Source organism: Triticum urartu, chromosome 3 (genome assembly GCF_003073215.2).
Source record: "Triticum urartu cultivar G1812 chromosome 3, Tu2.1, whole genome shotgun sequence".
Classification (NCBI taxonomy): domain Eukaryota; kingdom Viridiplantae; phylum Streptophyta; class Magnoliopsida; order Poales; family Poaceae; genus Triticum; species Triticum urartu.
In genome coordinates this window covers 571534422-571553662 of record NC_053024.1, presented here as the reverse complement: position 1 = coordinate 571553662, position 19241 = coordinate 571534422, and the positions used below count along the sequence as shown (strand labels likewise).

General features: G+C 45.6%; 2 protein-coding genes across 2 annotated transcripts; one reads left to right on the top strand and one right to left on the bottom strand.

The window, feature by feature from the left end:
* Positions 1-1217: 1217 nt before the first annotated feature.
* LOC125545080 (psbP domain-containing protein 6, chloroplastic) lies at positions 1218-2590 on the bottom strand. Its single transcript, XM_048708939.1, has 3 exons — positions 2162-2590; positions 1715-2031; positions 1218-1632 (listed from the first exon to the last, which is right to left on the bottom strand). The coding sequence occupies exons 1-3, from the start codon at positions 2487-2489 to the stop codon at positions 1462-1464; spliced, it is 816 nt and encodes a 271-aa protein (XP_048564896.1). The 5' UTR covers positions 2490-2590; the 3' UTR covers positions 1218-1461.
* An 8-nt stretch (positions 2591-2598) lies between these two features.
* On the top strand, positions 2599-3940 carry LOC125545081. The gene is made up of 4 exons (XM_048708940.1): positions 2599-2895; positions 3001-3194; positions 3316-3474; positions 3564-3940. The coding sequence occupies exons 1-4, from the start codon at positions 2766-2768 to the stop codon at positions 3705-3707; spliced, it is 627 nt and encodes a 208-aa protein (XP_048564897.1). The 5' UTR covers positions 2599-2765; the 3' UTR covers positions 3708-3940.
* Positions 3941-19241: the final 15301 nt, after the last annotated feature.

Genomic DNA, 19241 nt, shown 5'->3' with positions numbered 1-19241 from the left:
AAAGCGGAGCTCGAGCTGTTGCCACTCAATGTCCTCAATGCATAGTTGTTTAGCTTTTGGGTGCTAAGCATCCTTCACTTAATTAGTTGTAGACTTAGAATTATGTTTCCATCTAGGTACACGTGTTTAGTACCATTTTTATGGGGTCATCAAAGTACTCTCTCTTTTTAATTAGATTGCACCATCCGATTTTATGCCGATTCGATAGCCTTAACATCTATACATGGTGGAACATTAGAAGGGGCCTTAGCGCATGTCTATGGTGGGCCTACATTTCAAGTACACTAGTTGTGCAGCAGTGGGGTAGGGTTTGATCTCACATTTGATTGCCTGCCCTGTACTCGGTTGTAAATGATGTTTGTCTCTCATCTCAATGGAAAAGACATGCAGTGCTCTTGCATGAAAAACAAACAATGGAATTGCTAAACCTCAGTCGATTGGGTACTTAACCAAGTCTCAGTCGATGCTTTATTCGTGAGATCTCACATGAAGATCCGTTCAAAATTTTCTTTTAAACTTTTATATGTTATGTGACTTGACTGAGACTTGGTTAAGTCTAAGCACAAATTTTAGTTGAACCAAAGAACTATCGCACAAAAACGCACTTAGTCCATTTCGCACTTAAAGAAAACCCATCCGGAATAATCTATCGTCTTCGAGACCTGGCACAGAATCAGCCGCCAGCAGTCATCACACTTGATGATCGGCAGAGGCATGTCGAGTTGTCGGGCTAGGGCCGAGCCCGCTCGAATGGCCAACGAGGATCTGCTGGTGGGTGACTGACAATGCAAGCGGTAAGAGGAGGAATACATACCACGAGGCGGCGCAACGAGCTCCGGGTGGCTACGCTTGACGAACCCCGACAAAATACGACGGCGCCGGGCATGGGTGCATCGAATCCGGTGGGGGTGCGCTCGAATCCAACAGTGCAAGGACGAGGAGCGGCGGGTGGTGCCAGGCGACTGCGGTGGTGAATGGTGGCTGGTGGAGGAAAGGGATGGCCGCTCTGGAGTGGATGCGGTCGAGCGGGGGAGAGTGGCGCCGGTCGAATAAATTAAGGGGCCACCGACGCCAGGTGTAAATGTTTTACTTCTCTAATGCTAATAAGGATCGGCTAGATCCAGTTTAGGCCCTTGAAATATATTTTTACTCTCTAAAGTCTTTTAAGAGATTGGCTAGAGATGCTCCAAACGCTGCATGGTACCTCACGTGCATGGTAGAATATTCAAACTCAAACTTTTTTGCTGTTGGGAAGAAGATGCCAACTGATTCTGATCAGTGTGTACATTGGAATAACCTCTATAAAAAGCTAGTGTACAAGCTTATAGTCACCTTAGTCGATCAAGTAGCTCATTACAACTGTTCCAAGCCTCAAAAACAGGTACCATTTTCTTTCGTGGAAGCAGTAAGCAAGCAAACCCGCGCGTCCAGGTCTGGAGGCCAAGCCTGCACTTGCTGCAATCATATTTGGAATGAATCTACCATAGCCTTCAGAATCTTTTCCGACGACTGCCACTGCTTGTCGCTGGCGCTCGCGACGAAGAGCACCACCGTGCTCCCCTTGGCCGTGGCCTTGGCCAGATTGTGAGAGCCCGTCAGTGCCAGTGGGGTCTCCAGCACATAGCTGTAGTACTGCGTCACAAATAATTTACGCCCATGCATCAGGAATTCAGGTTTCAGCAACACCTTCAGTGAGTTATCGACGGCGACTTACAGTTAGGTCGCCGATCTTCTCGACAGAGGCCTCGATGATCTCCTCGGGTTCCAAGGTGTTGCCGGTGACGAAGGGCCCCAGGGAGGCGATCAGCTTCTCGGGGCTGCCGATGTCCTCGATGGTGGCGTTCGGCCGGTTGGTGAGGCGGATCAGCGGCGAGGCCACCACCTGCACTTTGCCCTGCCTCTCGTCCTCGAATTTCACCTCCACCCATGGCTCCGCGCACTTGGGCTGGCAGTAATTGCCGGAGAGTATGTTGGCCACTCGCAGCTGCTTCCAGGTGGGCGGCAGGATGAACTCATATGGTTCCACATTGCCTGAATTTCATGACAAAACTCAACTCAGTTGACTAATCGACAGGGTGCATCAGATTGCAAGATAGGTACTAGCACTAACAAGGAACAATGCATGGAGATAGCTAGAAAGTAGCAAGAACCGAGTGATCACCAGCCCGGAGGGCGGGGGTGTCCTTGGTGGTGGCCTTGAAGAACACGAAGCCCGGGCTGGCCGGCGCCGGCGGCAGGTACTTGCCGGCCTCGACCTCGCGCGCTCCCGCGGGCAGCGGCGTCGCCGAGAACAGCGCACCGAGCGCCGTCCCCACCACCAGCTCCCTCCTGTGGCTAGCAACCGCGAGAGGCGCCGACTGCGGGGCAGGGGCAGCGTTGTCCGCAGACACAGCGTGGAGAGCAGAGGAGCGCGTGGCGCAGGAGGCGACCCGCAGCCGGAGCGTAGGCCGCAGGAGCGGGGAGAAGACGGAAGAGGAGGAAGAAGCCATGAGCGAGCGCGCGAGGGCCACGGGTTCGCGCGCGGGAGGGTCAGAAGAACGGCCACTCTTATCCAGACGAGTGTGATATTTGGCCTTGTCGACGCGCTCGCATTCTTGATCTCGATGTGGCGAGTTTGTGTACGTGTACGTGTACGGAAGAGGTGCCGGGGACGCGGCTGAGCAGCGCCCCCTCAGTCAGTCAGCACGTCGAGGATAAGGTGGGATAATAGGGAGCCAGAGGGCGGGTGTGCGGCCGAGCAGCAACGGTGGAATTACTCGGCAACCATGGCGCCTGCAGCCTTGTCCGCCCCCGTCCTTCGCGTCTCTCCACAGTCGGCTGGAAGGGCCGCCGCCGCCGCGCCCGCCGGCGGTCTCCGCTTCGGCCAGACGGCTTGCCTGCACTCCGGCCATTCTGGTATTCTTGCTTCTGCTCCATGCTCTTTTCTTGTGCTAATGAGCTGCACGAATCCAGTGAGCAGATGGATTATTAACAAACTGATCTTGTTATGTTCTGCAAAAGGCCAAACCGTGCTGCGATCGAAGGTGCTGCTGCAGAGGCCCGTGGGGCAGAGGAGGCGCTCGGCGCTGAGAAGCAGCGTGGATGACTCCAAAGCCACGGATGACAAGGTGGAGTTCGGGTACTCGAGGAAAGACGTGCTGCTGATCGGCGTCGGCGTCACCCTCCTCGGCTACGGCCTCAAGTCCGGCCTCGAGGTGACCTCCTCTTCATTTCTCTAGCAAAATCCGGCAGCTGCTCGATTTGCCAACGATGATGAAGAACATGTTTGTATTTTACCTGAACCTGATCGCAAACCCTTTCCCTGACCGCGCGCAGTTCGTCGGCGTGGACCCCCTGCAAGCCGGCAACGTGGTCCAGCTGTTCATCGTGCTCGGGATGACGGTGGGGTGGATCTCCTCCTACATGATCCGGGTGGCCAACAAGGACATGACCTACGCCACGCAGCTCAGGAACTACGAGAAGCAAGTCATGGAGGTGAGCTAGTGACCCCTCTGCCATCAACAAGAAACAAGTTGTGACTTGTGACTTGTGACTGACCACCATTAAAACTGTTTTCGTTGCAGAAACGGCTGGAGAGCCTGTCGGAGGCGGAGCTGCAGGTGCTGCTGGAGCAGGTGGAGGAGGAGAAGGAACGCCTGCCGCCGATGAGGAGGGATCAGGGAATCACCATCAACAGGAAGACGGAGGATCAGACCACTGCCAACTAATAGCTCCTAGAAGACCTCGATCATGATACTAGCCCAGTACATTGTTAGGATAGCTTGCATCGATTGATTATGGCTTTTCCTTTGTTATAAGAATCTGTAGCACAATACTAGTAGTGCTCTTAGCAGCAACACTGAGTTATACTCCGAAGAATAGTTACCAAGATTCACATGGATAGAAGCCATACATAAATTATCTACGGAGGAACGTGACAATAAAAGTCAGGCATTGTCTACACAAGACTCGCTCGAAAAATACTGCACCAGCACTACTCCCTCCGTTTTAGACATTTTAGAAATTCCAATATTGACTACACGAAGCAAAATGAATAAATCAACACTTTAAAATATACATCTGTATATGTTCGACTGCACGCACTCTCCAGTCATCAGGTGGCTGAACCACCTGACGCTAATTTTTTTTAAATAATACATTTTTTTATTAATTTGCACAAATATTACACCCAAAAAATAATTTTTAAAAGTAATACACCGTCGGCCCGCAGCAGGCCGAGTGGACCTAGTCGGCCCACAGCAGGCCGACTGAGATCTTATCGGCTTGCAGCTGGCCGATTGGCCTATCGGCCACCAGTTCAGGTCCAGTCGGCCAGTAGTGGGCCGACAGGGCCTAATTGGCCTGCTGTGGGCCGACAGGGACTAATTGGCCTGCTGTGGGCCGACAGGGACTAATTGACCTGCTGTGGGCCGACAGGTGCATGCCATCATTTTTGTCCCGAACGATCTCCGGATTTTTTTTATAAACTATGACGTATTTTGCGCAACCCTTTCCCCGCAAAATTTTCCTGCCATATGTTCGCGCCAACTCTTTCCCGTCACCCGTTTCCCGCCATGTGTTCGCGCCAACTCTTTCCCGCCACCCGTTTCCCGCCAATCGTTTCCCGCCATACCGCAGTCGTTCTTTCCCGCCATTTTCTCATCCCTACCTATAAAACCCCCTTCAGACAGAGGAGGATAAGCATTCCAGTGTAGTGTAGTTGAGATGTCCCATTATCCTTTCGATCGTAGTTTTCACCCTGAGATGAGCAGGACTCTTCTGAGGCTAGCTACCGATTTCAGGATGGACAATAGGATAGTTCCATGGGACGAACTCACTGGTAGTGACACCATAATGAATGAGTTGGCTCACGAATTACGTATGTCTGGGTGGCCTGAAAGGACCTATGAGGAGGTACGTATAGAACTTCTTAGGTTGCATGCAAGGTGGAAGAAGGTAGTGGAGCCGGAGAGTGAAACTTTCAGAAGGACTGCAGAAAAGCATCCATTTTTATGGACTGAGGAGAACGAGGACGAAGATGATATCTTCATGCCGCCGCTTCCGGGTTCTGCATCGTCAAAGAACAAGAGTTTTGCATTGTCCAAGGGCAAGAGTACTGCATCCTCGAAGGGCAAGAGTTCTGCATCGTCCAAGGGTAAGAGTTCTGCATCCTCGAAGGGAAAGAGTTCTGCATCGACGGAGGATGACGATGATGACTTCATGTAATTTTTATGATGTATGTTGTAAGTTTAGTCGTACGTACCGTTAATTTAGATGTAGTTCTATCTAGTTGTTTATACTGTCTTGTTGTATGAGCATTATGTTCTATCTAAATATGATGTTATAGTTCGGATAACAGAGTACTAAAATAGAGTAGGCATATGTCTCATACATAAGTACATAGTCATTTGTCTCATACATAGAATAGACATAAGTCTCATACATAAGTAGATGGTCATGTCTCTACTGATAGATGGAAGCGTCAGTGACGACGTCTGGCCTGGCGGGGAGGCGGATCTGAAGCGGCGACCATCCCAACCTGTTAGGTGGCTTAATATTACGAGGAGGAATTTTAGACTCTCCCTGGTCATGCTGTGTATCCTGTGTGGGGCCTGGTGGAGGAGTCGAATACATGTTCATCCACTGGGTGTGCTGCGACATCTGAGCATGTATATTCTTCTCGGGTTGTTGATCACTCCCCCACGTATCATGTGATGCTGACATAGACGCATGATATCCGTAGGCTCCTGCATGATGGAACGTTTAGTCATGAAGAATGAGGTCGCCTCAATTAATATTGAAAACAATAAAAATGAAGACACTTACCTGCTGGTTGTGACGGCTGCTCTCGCTCAAACACGAAGCTCGATGAGGGACCGTGCTGCTGTGGCTGTGGAGAAAACACGAAGCTCGATGAGGGACCGTGATGCTGTGGCTGTGGAGAAAACACGAAGCTCGACGTGGGCCCATAGTGCACTAGTAGAAAAACGGTCAAATGTGAAGCACATTAGTGCTGGTTTGAATTTGAGCCGGCACTAATGTGACCATTAGTGCCGGTTCCAACGGCTAGGCGGGCGGGCATCATTAGTACCAGTTCATGGGCAACCTTTAGTACCGGTTCATGCCACGAACCGGTACTAATGAGGCTGTGTCAGGCTATGGTCAGGCTGGGGCCCCCACAAAGACCTTTAGTACCGGTTCATGCCATGAACCGGTACTAGAGTTTCATTGTAATCTGATTTTTAGTCCCACCTCGCCAAGAGAGAGGCAATATGAGCGGTTTATAAGCCGTGAGTGCACAGACAATGACGAAGAGTTTCAATGCTCACCTGCATGTTGATTAGTTTCAAGCCTTGCGGAATAGCATAGATTGCACTGAGCTATGTGCAGTGCAGTCTACACTATTCCGAATGGCTTGAAGCAAATTAACCAGCATTGCACCTCTTTTTTATTTTTAATAACTTATTTGAACTCCGGACTTCTTTTGTGTTCAGTATGCAGCATTCAAAGTGACATCGTCAATTTCCAACATGTTCTGACATCATTTGTTGTTTTTCGGTCATTTACCTAATTGTTTAGAGAGCTAAATGACCGTGAAATTGAAAATCACTACAAAATGAATCCTGAAAATGTTGAAAACTTGGCATGGTATCATCATATTACCCGCATAGCATGCGCGAAAGAGTAGAGAGGGTCACGGCAAAAACTGGACACACTTCGTGTACAAACTGGACAAACTCTTTCGGAGTATCAGGGTTTCGGACGAGAACTCATCTGTTACATGGCCACTTCAATGTTTTTTAAACTTATTTGAACTCCGGACTTCTTTTGTGTTCAGTATGCAACATTCAAAGCTATGTCATCAATTTCCAACATGTTCTGACATCATTTGTTGTTTTTCGGTCATTTACCTAATTGTTAAGAGAGCTAAATGACCGTGAAATTGAAAATCACTACAAAATGAATCCTGAAAATGTTGAAACTTGGCATGGTATCATCATATGACCCGCATAGCATGCACGAAAGAGTAGAGAGGGTCACGGCAAAAGCTGGACACACTTTGTGTACAAACTAGACAAACTCTTTCGGAGTATCAAGGTTTCGGACGAGAACTCATCTGTTATACGGCCACTTCAATGTTTTTTAAACTTATTTGAACTCCAGACTTTTTTTGTGTCCAGTATGCAGCATTCAATTTCCAGAAGACAATAAATAGAAGAAAAGAAATAATGCAGAAAAAAAAAACTATACAAAAAATTACTCAAAAATAAATAGAAGAAAATAAATAATGCAGAAAATAAAAAAACTATATAAAAACTACTCAAAATAAGTAGAAGAAAATAAATAATGCAGAAAAGAAAAAACTATATAAAAAATTTGTTGGCGCTGCACAGTGGGCCTGCCAGACCTAGGGTGTGCAAATGCAGGCCCAGAAGGGCCAGCAGGCTCACAGGGCAGCGCGCCCTAGTTAATTAGGCCCAGAAGCCTGCTATATAGAGAAGCTCGAAGGAGCAGCCGCGGCTGGGTTTATAAACCAGTGCGGCTGCCCTTCGCTCGGCGAGGTGGGACTAAACATTGTGCACCGCCGGTGGCAGCGCACAACCTTTAGTACCGGTTGGTGGCTCCAACCGGTACTAAAGGGGGGGGGGTCTTTAGTATCGGTTCGTGGCACGAACCGGTACTAAAGGGGACGTTTCCTGCCCCTTGGCCTGGCGAAAATTGGCCTTTAGTACCGGTTGGTGGCTCCAACCGGCACTAAAGACCCCTCCTATATATATGGAACCTACGAAAAAATTAGTTTCGCCCACCAGTAGTTCTTCTCGATCCAAACTTCTTCGCCGCGCTCGTCGCCCCATCGCGCGCCGCCCTCGCCGCCCCCGCCGCCCGTCGTCGCTGTCACCGCCGTCGCCCACGCCACCCGTCGTCGTCGTCACCGCCGTCGCCCCCGCCACCTGTCGTCGCCGTCACCGCCCGGCCCGTCGCCCCCGCCGCGCCCGTACGTCGCCGCCCCCGTCCCCCCGTCGTCGCCCGCCGCCGCCTATACGCCGCCGCCCCCCGGTCGTACACACACACACATAGAGAGAGAGAGACACACACACCACACACACACACCCCACACACACACACACACACACAGAGAGACACACACACACACACACCACACACACACACAGAGAGAGAGAGACACACACACATACACACACACATTGTTTTTACTTATTCTATTTTCTGTTGTTTAGATTAATGTTAGATAAATTACGTAGATAATAATGTTAGAATGTTAATGTTAGATGAATTATATGGAAAAGATGTTAAATATTAATGTCAAATATATTTTACATGAATTAGAACAAGTTGAACTAGTTGAATTAGTATAGCTAGATATTAATTAGGTATATATATGAGATTTGAACTAGTTGAATTAATATAACTAGTTTATTTTTAGTATGAAAATTAATAGAACAAGTTTATTTTTAGTAAGAAAATTTAGGTATATGAGATTTGATGATCTAATCAAAATATTACTATATAAAACTACCTACTTTATTTTAGTAAGAAATTAATAGAACTAGTTTATTTTTAGTAAATGCTTAGTTGAATTAATAGAACTAGTTTATTTAGTTGAATTAATAGAACTAGTAAGTGTTTAATATTTCACCTATATATGAACATATATGTTAGATATTAGATATAAATTATATGTTAGATATATATTTAATTTAGTTATATGAGATTTCATTATCTAATTAACAGAACTAGTTTAGTTGAATTGATTGGTTGAACTAGTTAGTTGAATTAGTTCAATTAATTAGGTATATTTTTCGTAAGTGCTTAGTTGAACTAGTTGAATTAATAAGTGTTTAATGTTTCACCTATGAACATAGGAATGTCGTCTGACGACGAACACGATTTCATTATGTGCGAAAATTGCGAAGACCAGCACGGCCTGTGCGGCAGAAATTTTCTAGTTGATGATAGACGCTTCAGCATCAAGCTGGATGAGAACTTCGAAGTGGATACAGTAAGTCACAACGACAAGTATTTTTTCGTAATTAAGCATGACTTATGCTTCATTTGCTTCACCTTTTAATTTTAATTTTTCACTATTCTACTAGCGTATCCCCTGCCATGCAAGAATTTTTGTCTTGGATAAGATAGGTTTCAGTCCTAACGAAACTATGGAGGTAAAAAGAGTTTACTTGAAGACCGAGCATGGTTATACCTTCAACGTCAAATTATACAATGCAGACACATACACCTATTTTGAATGCAAAACTTGGCAAGCACTATGCAAGGCTTATGCATTTGAGCCTGATATGGTTATCACCTTTGATATTCGTCCAGAAGATGATATTGAAGGTAATAGAGACATCCGGGTCGATGTGCAGACGCCTCCAGTTCTACCATTATGTGAGTTTCTCAACCATATTTATGTCTTCGATATGAGATTATTTGAACCAGTTGAATAATTAATAGATCTCAATTTATATTGACAGCTTACTTCCAATCAAGCAAACATGTCCGACGCTTGGTAGACAGGACCGTCCACTATCTCGGGGCTGAACTAAACTGCGAGGAGACAAGTCATTATGTTTCATGGCTTGAGGATCTTGATGCTGTCAAGACAAATTTCTTTCCTGCACTTAGAAATGTTAGTACTCAAAACGTGCGACCAATAGTGTTCGTACTGAACTACGGTCACATATATTTAGGAAAGATGGTAAGATTTCTACTATTTCTCCTCAATGCATCTTTTGCATCCATTATTTTTTAAGCTAAACTTCATTGCTAAGTATGTTACTATACGATGTTCTTCAACAGGGACTCCCGATGAATGTTGTGCCTGATTGGATCGAGACTAAAGGTACCATGAATATTGTTAGCTTACGGCCAAGATATCCTACAATGCACTTTAGTGCATCCATGATTTCTAATAGCAAGGAATGCTTAATAGTAAAAGACTGGAGCAAAATTGTGAACGATCACAGAGAAGTACTAGGGGGAAGCAATCAGAAGCGCAACCCACGATTAGGAGACAGGTTCATCTGCATGCTCCAATATGATGAATCAGCAAAGCTATACATGTTCTATGCTATTTTACCTGAGAGAGAGAGCAGCAGGAGTGATTAATTAGCTAGTTCATGCTCTTAGTACTTGTCCTCTCATGTCCGTGTTCTTCGTCCTGAACTTAATCTCAAAGAGTGATTTGCTTTTGTGGTGTTATGAACGCTTATAATATCATTACCATGTTGAACTCGATGATATCTTTGCTATGAAAACCGTTGGTGATGATATATATGATGCAAGAGTTTTTATACTAATTAATATGATGATGATGATGATGAGTTATTATATCATTTATGAAAGAAATTGCATATTAGTTTCAACTGGATGGATTCTAGCTAAGTGATCAAGTATATGCCATATCCATATTACCTCCATCACTTAAGTAGGTGATCAAGTATATATAATATGGATATGACATATACTTGATGACTTAGCTAGGATCCACACGCATCCAGTCAAACTAATCACCTAATGATTTAACAACTCATTATAATGTAAAACAATCACTAAATTAAATTGAAAACACAAAATTAAAGTAAAAATAAAAAATAAAACCAAAACACACCAAAACATTTAGTACCGGTTGGTGTTATTGTTGGGGAACGTAGCAGAAATTCAAAATTTTCCTACGTGTCACCAAGATCTATCTATGGAGAAACCAGCAACGAGGGGAAGGAGAGTGCATCTACATACCCTTGTAGATCGCTATGCGGAAGCGTTCAAGAGAACGGGGTTGAAGGAGTCGTACTCGTCGTGATCCAAATCACCGGAGATCCTAGTGCCGAACGGACGGCACCTCCGCGTTCAACACACGTACAGCCCGGTGACGTCTCCTACGCCTTGATCCAGCAAGGGGTGAAGGAGAGGTTGGGAAAGACTCCATCCAGTAGCAGCACTACGGCATGGTGGTGAAGGAGGAGCGTGGCAATCCTGCAGGGCTTCGCCAAGCACCACGGGAGAAGAGGAGGACTTGGGAGAGGGGAAGGGCTGCGCCAAGACTTGGGTGCGGCTGCCCTCCCACCCCCACATATATATAGGGGCAAGGGAGAGGGGGGCCGCCCCCCTCAGATCCAATCTGAGGAGGGGGCGACGGCCAAGGGGGGTTGCCTTGCCCCCCAAGGCAAGGGGGGCGGCCCCCCTTTAGGGTTCCCCCAAACCCTAGGCGCATGGGCCCTAAGGGGGGAGGCGCCCAGCCCACTAAGGGGTTGGTCCCTCTCCACATACAGCCCATAGGGCCCTCCGGGGCAGGTGGACCCTCCCGGTAGACCCCCGGAACCCCTCCGATGGTCCCGGTACAATACCGGTAACCCCCGAATTATTCCGGTGACCGTATGATGACTTCCCATATATAAATCTTTACCTCCGGACCATTCCGAAACTCCTCGTGACGTCCGGGATCTCATCCGGGACTCCGAACAACATTCGGTAACCACGTATATCTATTCCCTATAACCCTAGCGTCATCGAACCTTAAGTGTGTAGACCCTACGGGTTCGGGAACCATGCAGACATGACCGAGACGTTCTCCTGTCAATAACCAACAGCGGGATCTGGATACCCATGTTGGTTCCTACATGTTCCACGATGATCTCATCGGATGAACCACGATGTCGAGGATTCGATCAATCCCGTATACAATTCCCTTTGTCTAGCGGTACGATACTTGCCCGAGATTCGATCGTCGGTATCCCGATACCTTGTTCAATCTCGTTACTGGCAAGTCTCTTTTACTCGTTCCGTAACACATCATCCCGTGATCAACTCCTTGATCACATTGTGCACATTATGATGATGTCCTACCGAGTGGGCCCAGAGATACCTCTCTGTCACACAGAGTGACAAATCCCAGTCTCGATTCATGCCAACCCAACAGACACTTTCGGAGATACCTGTAGTGTACCTTTATAGCCACCCAGTTACGTTGTGACGTTTGGCACACCCAAAGTATTCCTACGGTATCCGGGAGTTGCACAATCTCATGGTCTGAGGAAATGATACTTGACATTTAGAAAAGCTTTAGCATACGAACTACACGATCTTTGTGCTATGCTTAGGATTGGGTCTTGTCCATCAAATCATTCTCCTAATGATGTGTTCCCGTCATCAACGACATCCAATGTCCATGTTCAGGAAACTGTAACCATCTATTGATCAACGAGCTAGTCAACTAGAGGCTTACTAGGGACATGGTGTTGTCTATGTATCCACACATGTATCTGAGTTTCCTATCAATACAATTCTAGCATGGATAATAAACGATTATCATGAATAAGGAAATATAATAATCAATTTATTATTGCCTCTAGGGCATATTTCCAACAGTCTCCCACTTGCACTAGAGTCAATAATCTAGTTCACATCGCCATGTGATTAACACTCACAGGTCACTAAACTAGTTCACATCATCATGTGATTAAGACTCAATGAGTTCTGGGTTTGATCATGTTTTGCTTGTGAGAGAGGTTTTAGTCAACGGGTCTGCAACATTCAGATCCGTATGTACTTCGCAAATCTCTAGGTCATATTATAAATGCTGCTTCCACGCTCCACTTGGAGCTATTCCAAATGGTTGCTCCACTATACATATCCGGTTTGTTACTCAGAGTCATTCGGATAGGTGTTAAAGCTTGCATCGATGTAACCCTTTACACCAAACTCTTTATCACCTCCATAATCGAGAAACATGTCCTTATTACTCCAAGGACAATTTTTGACCGCTATCTAGTGATCCACTCCTGGATCACCTTTGTACCCTCTTGCCAGACATGTGGCAAGGCACACATCAGGTGCGGTACTTAGCATGGCATACCGTATAGAGCCTATGACAAAAGCATAGGGGATGACCTTCGTCCTTCCTCTTTCTTATGCCGTGGTCGAGCTTTAAGTCTTAACTTCATACCTTACAACTCAGACAAGAACTCCTTCTTTGGCTGATCCATCTTGAACACCTTCAAGATCATGTCAAGGTATGTGCTCATTTGAAAGTACCATTAAGCGTTTTTGATCTATCCTTATAGATCTTGATGCTTAATGTTCAAGTAGCTTAATCCAGGTTTTCCATTGAAAAACACCTTTCAAATGACCCTATATGCTTTCCAGAAATTCTACGTCATTTCTGATCCACAATATGTCAACAACATATACTCATCAGAAATTCTATAGTGCTCCCACTCACTTCTTTGGAAATACAAGTTTCTCATAAACTTTGTATACACCCAAAATATTTGATCATCTCATCAAAGCATACATTCCAACTCCGAGATGCTTACTCCAGTCCTTAGAAGGATTGCTGGAGCTTTGCATACTTATTAGCATCTTTCAGGATTGACAAAACCTTCCGGTTGTATCACATACAACCTTTCCTCAAGAAAATCGTCGAGGAAACAATGTTATGACATCCTATCTGCAAGATTTCATATATAATGCAGTAATCGCTAATATAATTCCAACAGACTCTTAGCATCGCTACGAGTGAGAAAGTCTCATCATAGTCAACTCCTTGAACTTGTCAGAAAAAATCTTAACGACAAGTCGAGCTTTCTTAATGGTGATACTTACCATCATTGTCCGTCTTCCTTTTAAAATCCATCTGTACTCAATAGCCTTACGACCATCGAGCCGTTCTGCCAAAGTCTACACTTTGTTTTCATACATGGATCCTCTCTCGGATTTTATGGCCTCGAGCCATTTATCTGAATCCGGGCCCACCATCGCTTCTCCATAGCTCGTAGGTTCATTATTGTCTAGCAACATAACTTCCAAGACAGGATTACGTACCACTCTGAAGTAGTACGCATCCTTGTCATCCCACGAGGTTTGTTAGTGACTTGATCTGAAGTTTCATGATCACTATCATAAGCTTCCACTTCAATTGGTGTAGGTGCCACAGGAATAACTTCCTGTGCCCTGCCACACACTAGTTGAAGAGACGGTTCAATAACCTCATCAAGTCTCCACCATCCTCCCACTCAATTCTTTCGAGAGAAACTTTTCCTCGAGAAAGGACCCGATTCTAGAAACAATCCCTTATTGCTTTCGGATCTGAGACAGGAGGTATACCCAACTGTTTTGGGTGTCCTATGAAGATGCATTCATCCGCTTTGGGTTCGAGCTTATCAGCCTGAAACTTTTTCACATAAGCGTCTCAGCCCCAAACTTTTAAGAAATGACAGCTTAGGTTTCTCTAAACCATAGTTCATACGGTGTCATCTCATCGGAATTACGTGGTGCCTTATTTAAAGTGAATGTGGTTGTCTCTAATGCCTAACCCATGAACTATCATGGTAATTCGATAAGAGACATCATGGTATGCATCATATCCAATAGGGTGCAATTATGATGTTCGGACACACCATCACACTATGGTGTTCCAGGCTGTATTAGTTGTGAAACAATTTCCACAATGTCTTAATTCTGTGCCAAACTCGTAATTCAGTTATTCATCTCTATGATCATATCATAGATATTTTATCCTCTTGTCACGACGATCTTTCAACTTCACCCTGAAATTACTGAACCTTTCAATAATTCAGACTCATGATTCATCAAGTAAATATACTCAACATCTACTCAAATCATCTGTGAAGTAAGAACATAACGATATCCACTACATGCCTCAGCACTCATTGGACTACACACATCAAAATGTATTACTTCCAACAAGTTGCTTTCTAGTTCCATTTTACTGAAAACGAGGCTTTCAGTCATCTTGCCCATGTGGTATGATTTGCATGTCTCAAGTGATTCAAAAATCAAGTGAGTCCAAACGCTCCATTTGCATGGAGTTTCTTCATGCATATACACCAATAGACATGGTTTGCATGTCTCAAACCTTTCAAAAACGAGTGAGCCCAAAGATCCATCAACATGGAGCTTATTCATGCGTTTTATACCGATAAGACTTACGTGGCAGTGCCACAAGTAGGTGGTACTATCATTACTATCTTTTGGCATGAACATGTGTATCACTACGATCAAGATTCAATAAACCATTCATTTTAGGTGCAAGACCATTGAAGGTATTATTCAAATAAACAGAGTAACCATTATTCTCCTCAAATGAATAACCATATTGCGATAGACATAATCCAATCATGTCTATGCTCAACGCAAACACCAATCTTGATGGTAGGGGGAGCATACGATATTTGATCAACCTTGGAAATACTTCCAACACATATCGTCATCTCACCTTTTAGCTAGTCTCCGTTTATTCCGTAGCTTTTGTTTCGAGTTACTAACACTTAGTAACCGAACCAGTATCTAATACCCTGGTGCTACTAGGAGTACAAGTAAAGTACACATTAACATAATGTATATCCAATATACTTCTGTCGACAGCCTTCTCATGTACCAAGTATCTAGGGTAATTCTGCTCCAGTGGTTGTTCCCCTTATTACAGAAGCACTTAGTCTCGGGTTTGGGTTCAACCTTGGGTTTCTTCACTAGAGCAGCAGCTGATTTGCCATTTCATGAAGCATCCCTTTTTGTCCTTGCCCTTCTTGAAACTAGTGGTTTCACCAACCATCAACAATTGATGCTCCTTCTTGATTTCTACTTTTGTGGTGTCAAACATCGCGAATATCTCAAGGATCATCATATATGTCCCTGATACATTATAGTTCATCACGAAGCTCTAGCAGCTTGGTGGTAATGACTTCGGAGAAACATCAATATCTTATCTGGAAGATCAACTCCCACTCGATTCAAATGATTGTTGTACTCAGACAATCTGAGCACAAGCTCAACAATTGAGCTTTTCTCCTTAGTTTGTAGGCTAAGAAAATCGTCGGAGGTCTTATACCTCTTGACGTGGGCACGAGCCTGAAATCCCAATTTCAGCCCTCGAAACATCTCATATGTTTCGCGATGTTTCAAAACGTCTTCGGTGCCTCAACTCTAAACCGTTTAACTGAACTATCACGTAGTTATCAAAATGTGTATGTCAGATGTTCGCAACATCAACAGACGACGTTCGAGGTTCAGCACACTGAGCGGTGCATTAAGGACATAAGCTTTCTACTGTCCGCATAATTGCTACTGTCAACTTTCAACTATATTTTTCTCTAGGAACATATCTAAACAGTAGAACTAAAGCACGAGCTACGACATAATTTGCGAAGATCTTTTGACTATGTTCAGGATAATTAAGTTCATCTTATGAACTCCCACTTAGATAGACATCCCTCTAGTCATCTAAGTGATTACATGATCCGAGTCAACTAGGCCGTGTCCGATCATCACGTGAGACGGACTAGTCAACATCGGTGAACATCTTCATGTTGATTGTATCTACCATACGACTCATGCTCGACCTTTCGGTCTCTTGTGTTCCGAGGCCATGTCTGTACATGCTAGGCTCGTCAAGTCAACCTAAGTGTTTCGCGTGTGTAAATCTGTCTTACACCCGTTGTATGTGAACGTTAGAATCTATCACACCCGATCATCACGTGGTGCTTCGAAACAACGAACTGTCGCAACGGTGCACAGTTAGGGGGAACACCTTCTTGAAATTATTATGAGGGATCATCTTATTTACTACCGTCGTTCTAAGTAAACAAGATGCAAAAATATGATAAACATCACATGCAATCAAATAATAGTGACATGATATGGCCAATATCATATAGCTCCTTTGATCTCCATCTTCGGGGCTCCATGATCATCGTTGTCACCGGCATGACACCATGATCTCCATCATCATGATCTCCATCATCGTGTCTTCTTGAAGTTGTCTCGTCATCTATTACTTCTACTACTATGGCTAACGCTTTAGCAATAAAGTAAAGTAATTACATGACGTTTAAGTTGACACGCAGGTCATACAATAAATAAAGACAACTCCTATGGTTCCTGCCGGTTGTCATACTCATCGACATGCAAGTCGTGATTCCTATTACAAGAACATGATCAATCTCATACATCACATATATCATTCATCACATCCTTTGGCCATATCACATCACATAGCATACCCTGCAAAAACAAGTTAGACGTCCTCTAATTGTTGTTTGCATGTTTTACGTGGCTGCTATGGGTTTCTAGCAAGAACGTTTCTTACCTACGCAAAAACCACAACGTGATATGCCAATTGCTATTTACCCTTCATAAGGACCCTTTTCATCGAATCCGATCCGACTAAAGTGGGAGAGACAGACACCCGCTAGCCACCTTATGCAACTAGTGCATGTTAGTCGGTGGAACCAGTCTCACGTAAGAGTACGTGTAAGGTCGGTCCGGGCCGCTTCATCCCACAATGCTGCCGAAACAAGATTGGACTAGTAACGGTAAGCATATTGAACAAAATCAACGCCCACAACTACTTTGTGTTCTACTCGTGCATAGAATCTACGCAATAGACCTAGCTCATGATGCCACTGTTGGGGAACGTAGCAGAAATTCAAAATTTTCCTACGTGTCACCAAGATTTATCTATGGAGAAACCAGCAACGAGGGGAAGGAGAGTGCATCTACATACCCTTGTAGATCGCTATGAGGAAGCGTTCAAGAGAACGGGGTTGAAGGAGTCATACTCGTCGTGATCCAAATCACCGGAGATCCTAGTACCGAACGGACGGCACCTCCGTGTTCAACACACGTACAGCCCGGTGACATCTCCTACGCCTTGATCCAGCAAGGTGTGAAGGAGAGGTTGGGAAAGACTCCATCCAGCAGCAGCACGACGACATGGTGGTGAAGGAGGAGCGTGGCAATCCTGCAGGGCTTCGCCAAGCACCACGGGAGAAGAGGAGGACTTGGGAGAGGGGAAGGGCTGCGCCAAGACTTGGGTGCGGCTGCCCTCCCACCCCCCGCATATATATAGGGTCAAGGGAGAGGGGGCCGGCCCCCTCAGATCTAATCTGAGGAGGGGGCGGCGGCCAAGGGGGGTTGCCTTGCCCCCCAAGGCAAGGGAGGCGCCCCCCTTTAGGGTTCCCCCAAACCCTAGGCGCATGGGCCCTAAGGGGGGAGGCGCCCAGCCCACTAAGGGGCTGGTCCCTCTCCACATACAGCCCATAGGGCCCTCCGAGGCAGGTGGACCCTCCCGGTAGACCCCCGGAACCCCTCCGGTGGTCCCGGTACAATACCGGTAACCCCCGAATTATTCCGGTGACCGTATGATGACTTCCCATATATAAATCTTTACCTCCAGACCATTCCGGAACTCCTCGTGACGTCCGGGATCTCATCTGGGACTCCGAACAACATTCGGTAACCACGTATATCTATTCCCTATAACCCTAGCGTCATCGAACCTTAAGTGTGTAGACCCTACGGGTTCGGGAACCATGCAGACATGACCGAGACGTTCTCCTGTCAATAACCAACAGCGGGATATGGATACCCATGTTGGTTCCTACACGTTCCACGATGATCTCATCGGATGAACCACGATGTCGAGGATTCGATCAATCCCGTATACAATTCCCTTTGTCTAGCGGTACGATACTTGCCCGAGATTCGATCGTCGGTATCCCGATACCTTGTTCAATCTCGTTACTGGCAAGTCTCTTTTACTCGTTCCGTAACACATCATCCCGTGATCAACTCCTTGATCACATTGTGCACATTATGATGATGTCCTACCGAGTGGGCCCAGAGATACCTCTCCGTCACACGGAGTGACAGATCCCAGTCTCGATTCATGCCAACCCAACGGACACTTTCGGAGATACCTGTAGTGTACCTTTATAGACACCCAGTTACGTTGTGACGTTTGGCACACCCAAAGTATTCCTACGGTATCCGGGAGTTGCACAATCTCATGGTCTGAGGAAATGATACTTGACATTTAGAAAAGCTTTAGCATACGAACTACACGATCTTTGTGCTATGTTTAGGATTGGGTCTTGTCCATCACATCATTCTCCTAATGATGTGATCCCGTCATCAACAACATCCAATGTCCATGGTCAGGAAACCGTAACCATCTATTGATCAACGAGCTAGTCAACTAGAGGCTTACTAGGGACATGGTGTTGTCTATGTATCCACACATGTATCTGAGTTTCCTATCAATACAATTCTAGCATGGATAATAAACGATTATCATGAACAAGGAAATATAATAATCAATTTATTATTGCCTCTAGGGCATATTTCCAACAGTTACCAACCGGTACTAATGTCCTACGCGCCCACGGAGCTGGCTCGTGCCAAGTGTTTGCCCTTTAGCACCAGTTCATGCTGAACCGGTA

Coding starts and splice junctions, on each gene's coding strand:
- LOC125545081 (XM_048708940.1), top strand. CDS start 2,766: ATGGCGCCTGCAGCCTTGTCCGCCCCCGTCCTTCGCGTCTCTCCACAG. Junction 2,896..3,000: donor CCTGCACTCCGGCCATTCTG/GTATTCTTGCTT, acceptor GTTCTGCAAAAG/GCCAAACCGTGCTGCGATCG. Junction 3,195..3,315: donor GCCTCAAGTCCGGCCTCGAG/GTGACCTCCTCT, acceptor GACCGCGCGCAG/TTCGTCGGCGTGGACCCCCT.
- LOC125545080 (XM_048708939.1), bottom strand. CDS start 2,489: ATGGCTTCTTCCTCCTCTTCCGTCTTCTCCCCGCTCCTGCGGCCTACG. Junction 2,032..2,161: donor CACCCCCGCCCTCCGGGCTG/GTGATCACTCGG, acceptor CATGAAATTCAG/GCAATGTGGAACCATATGAG. Junction 1,633..1,714: donor AGAAGATCGGCGACCTAACT/GTAAGTCGCCGT, acceptor TTTGTGACGCAG/TACTACAGCTATGTGCTGGA.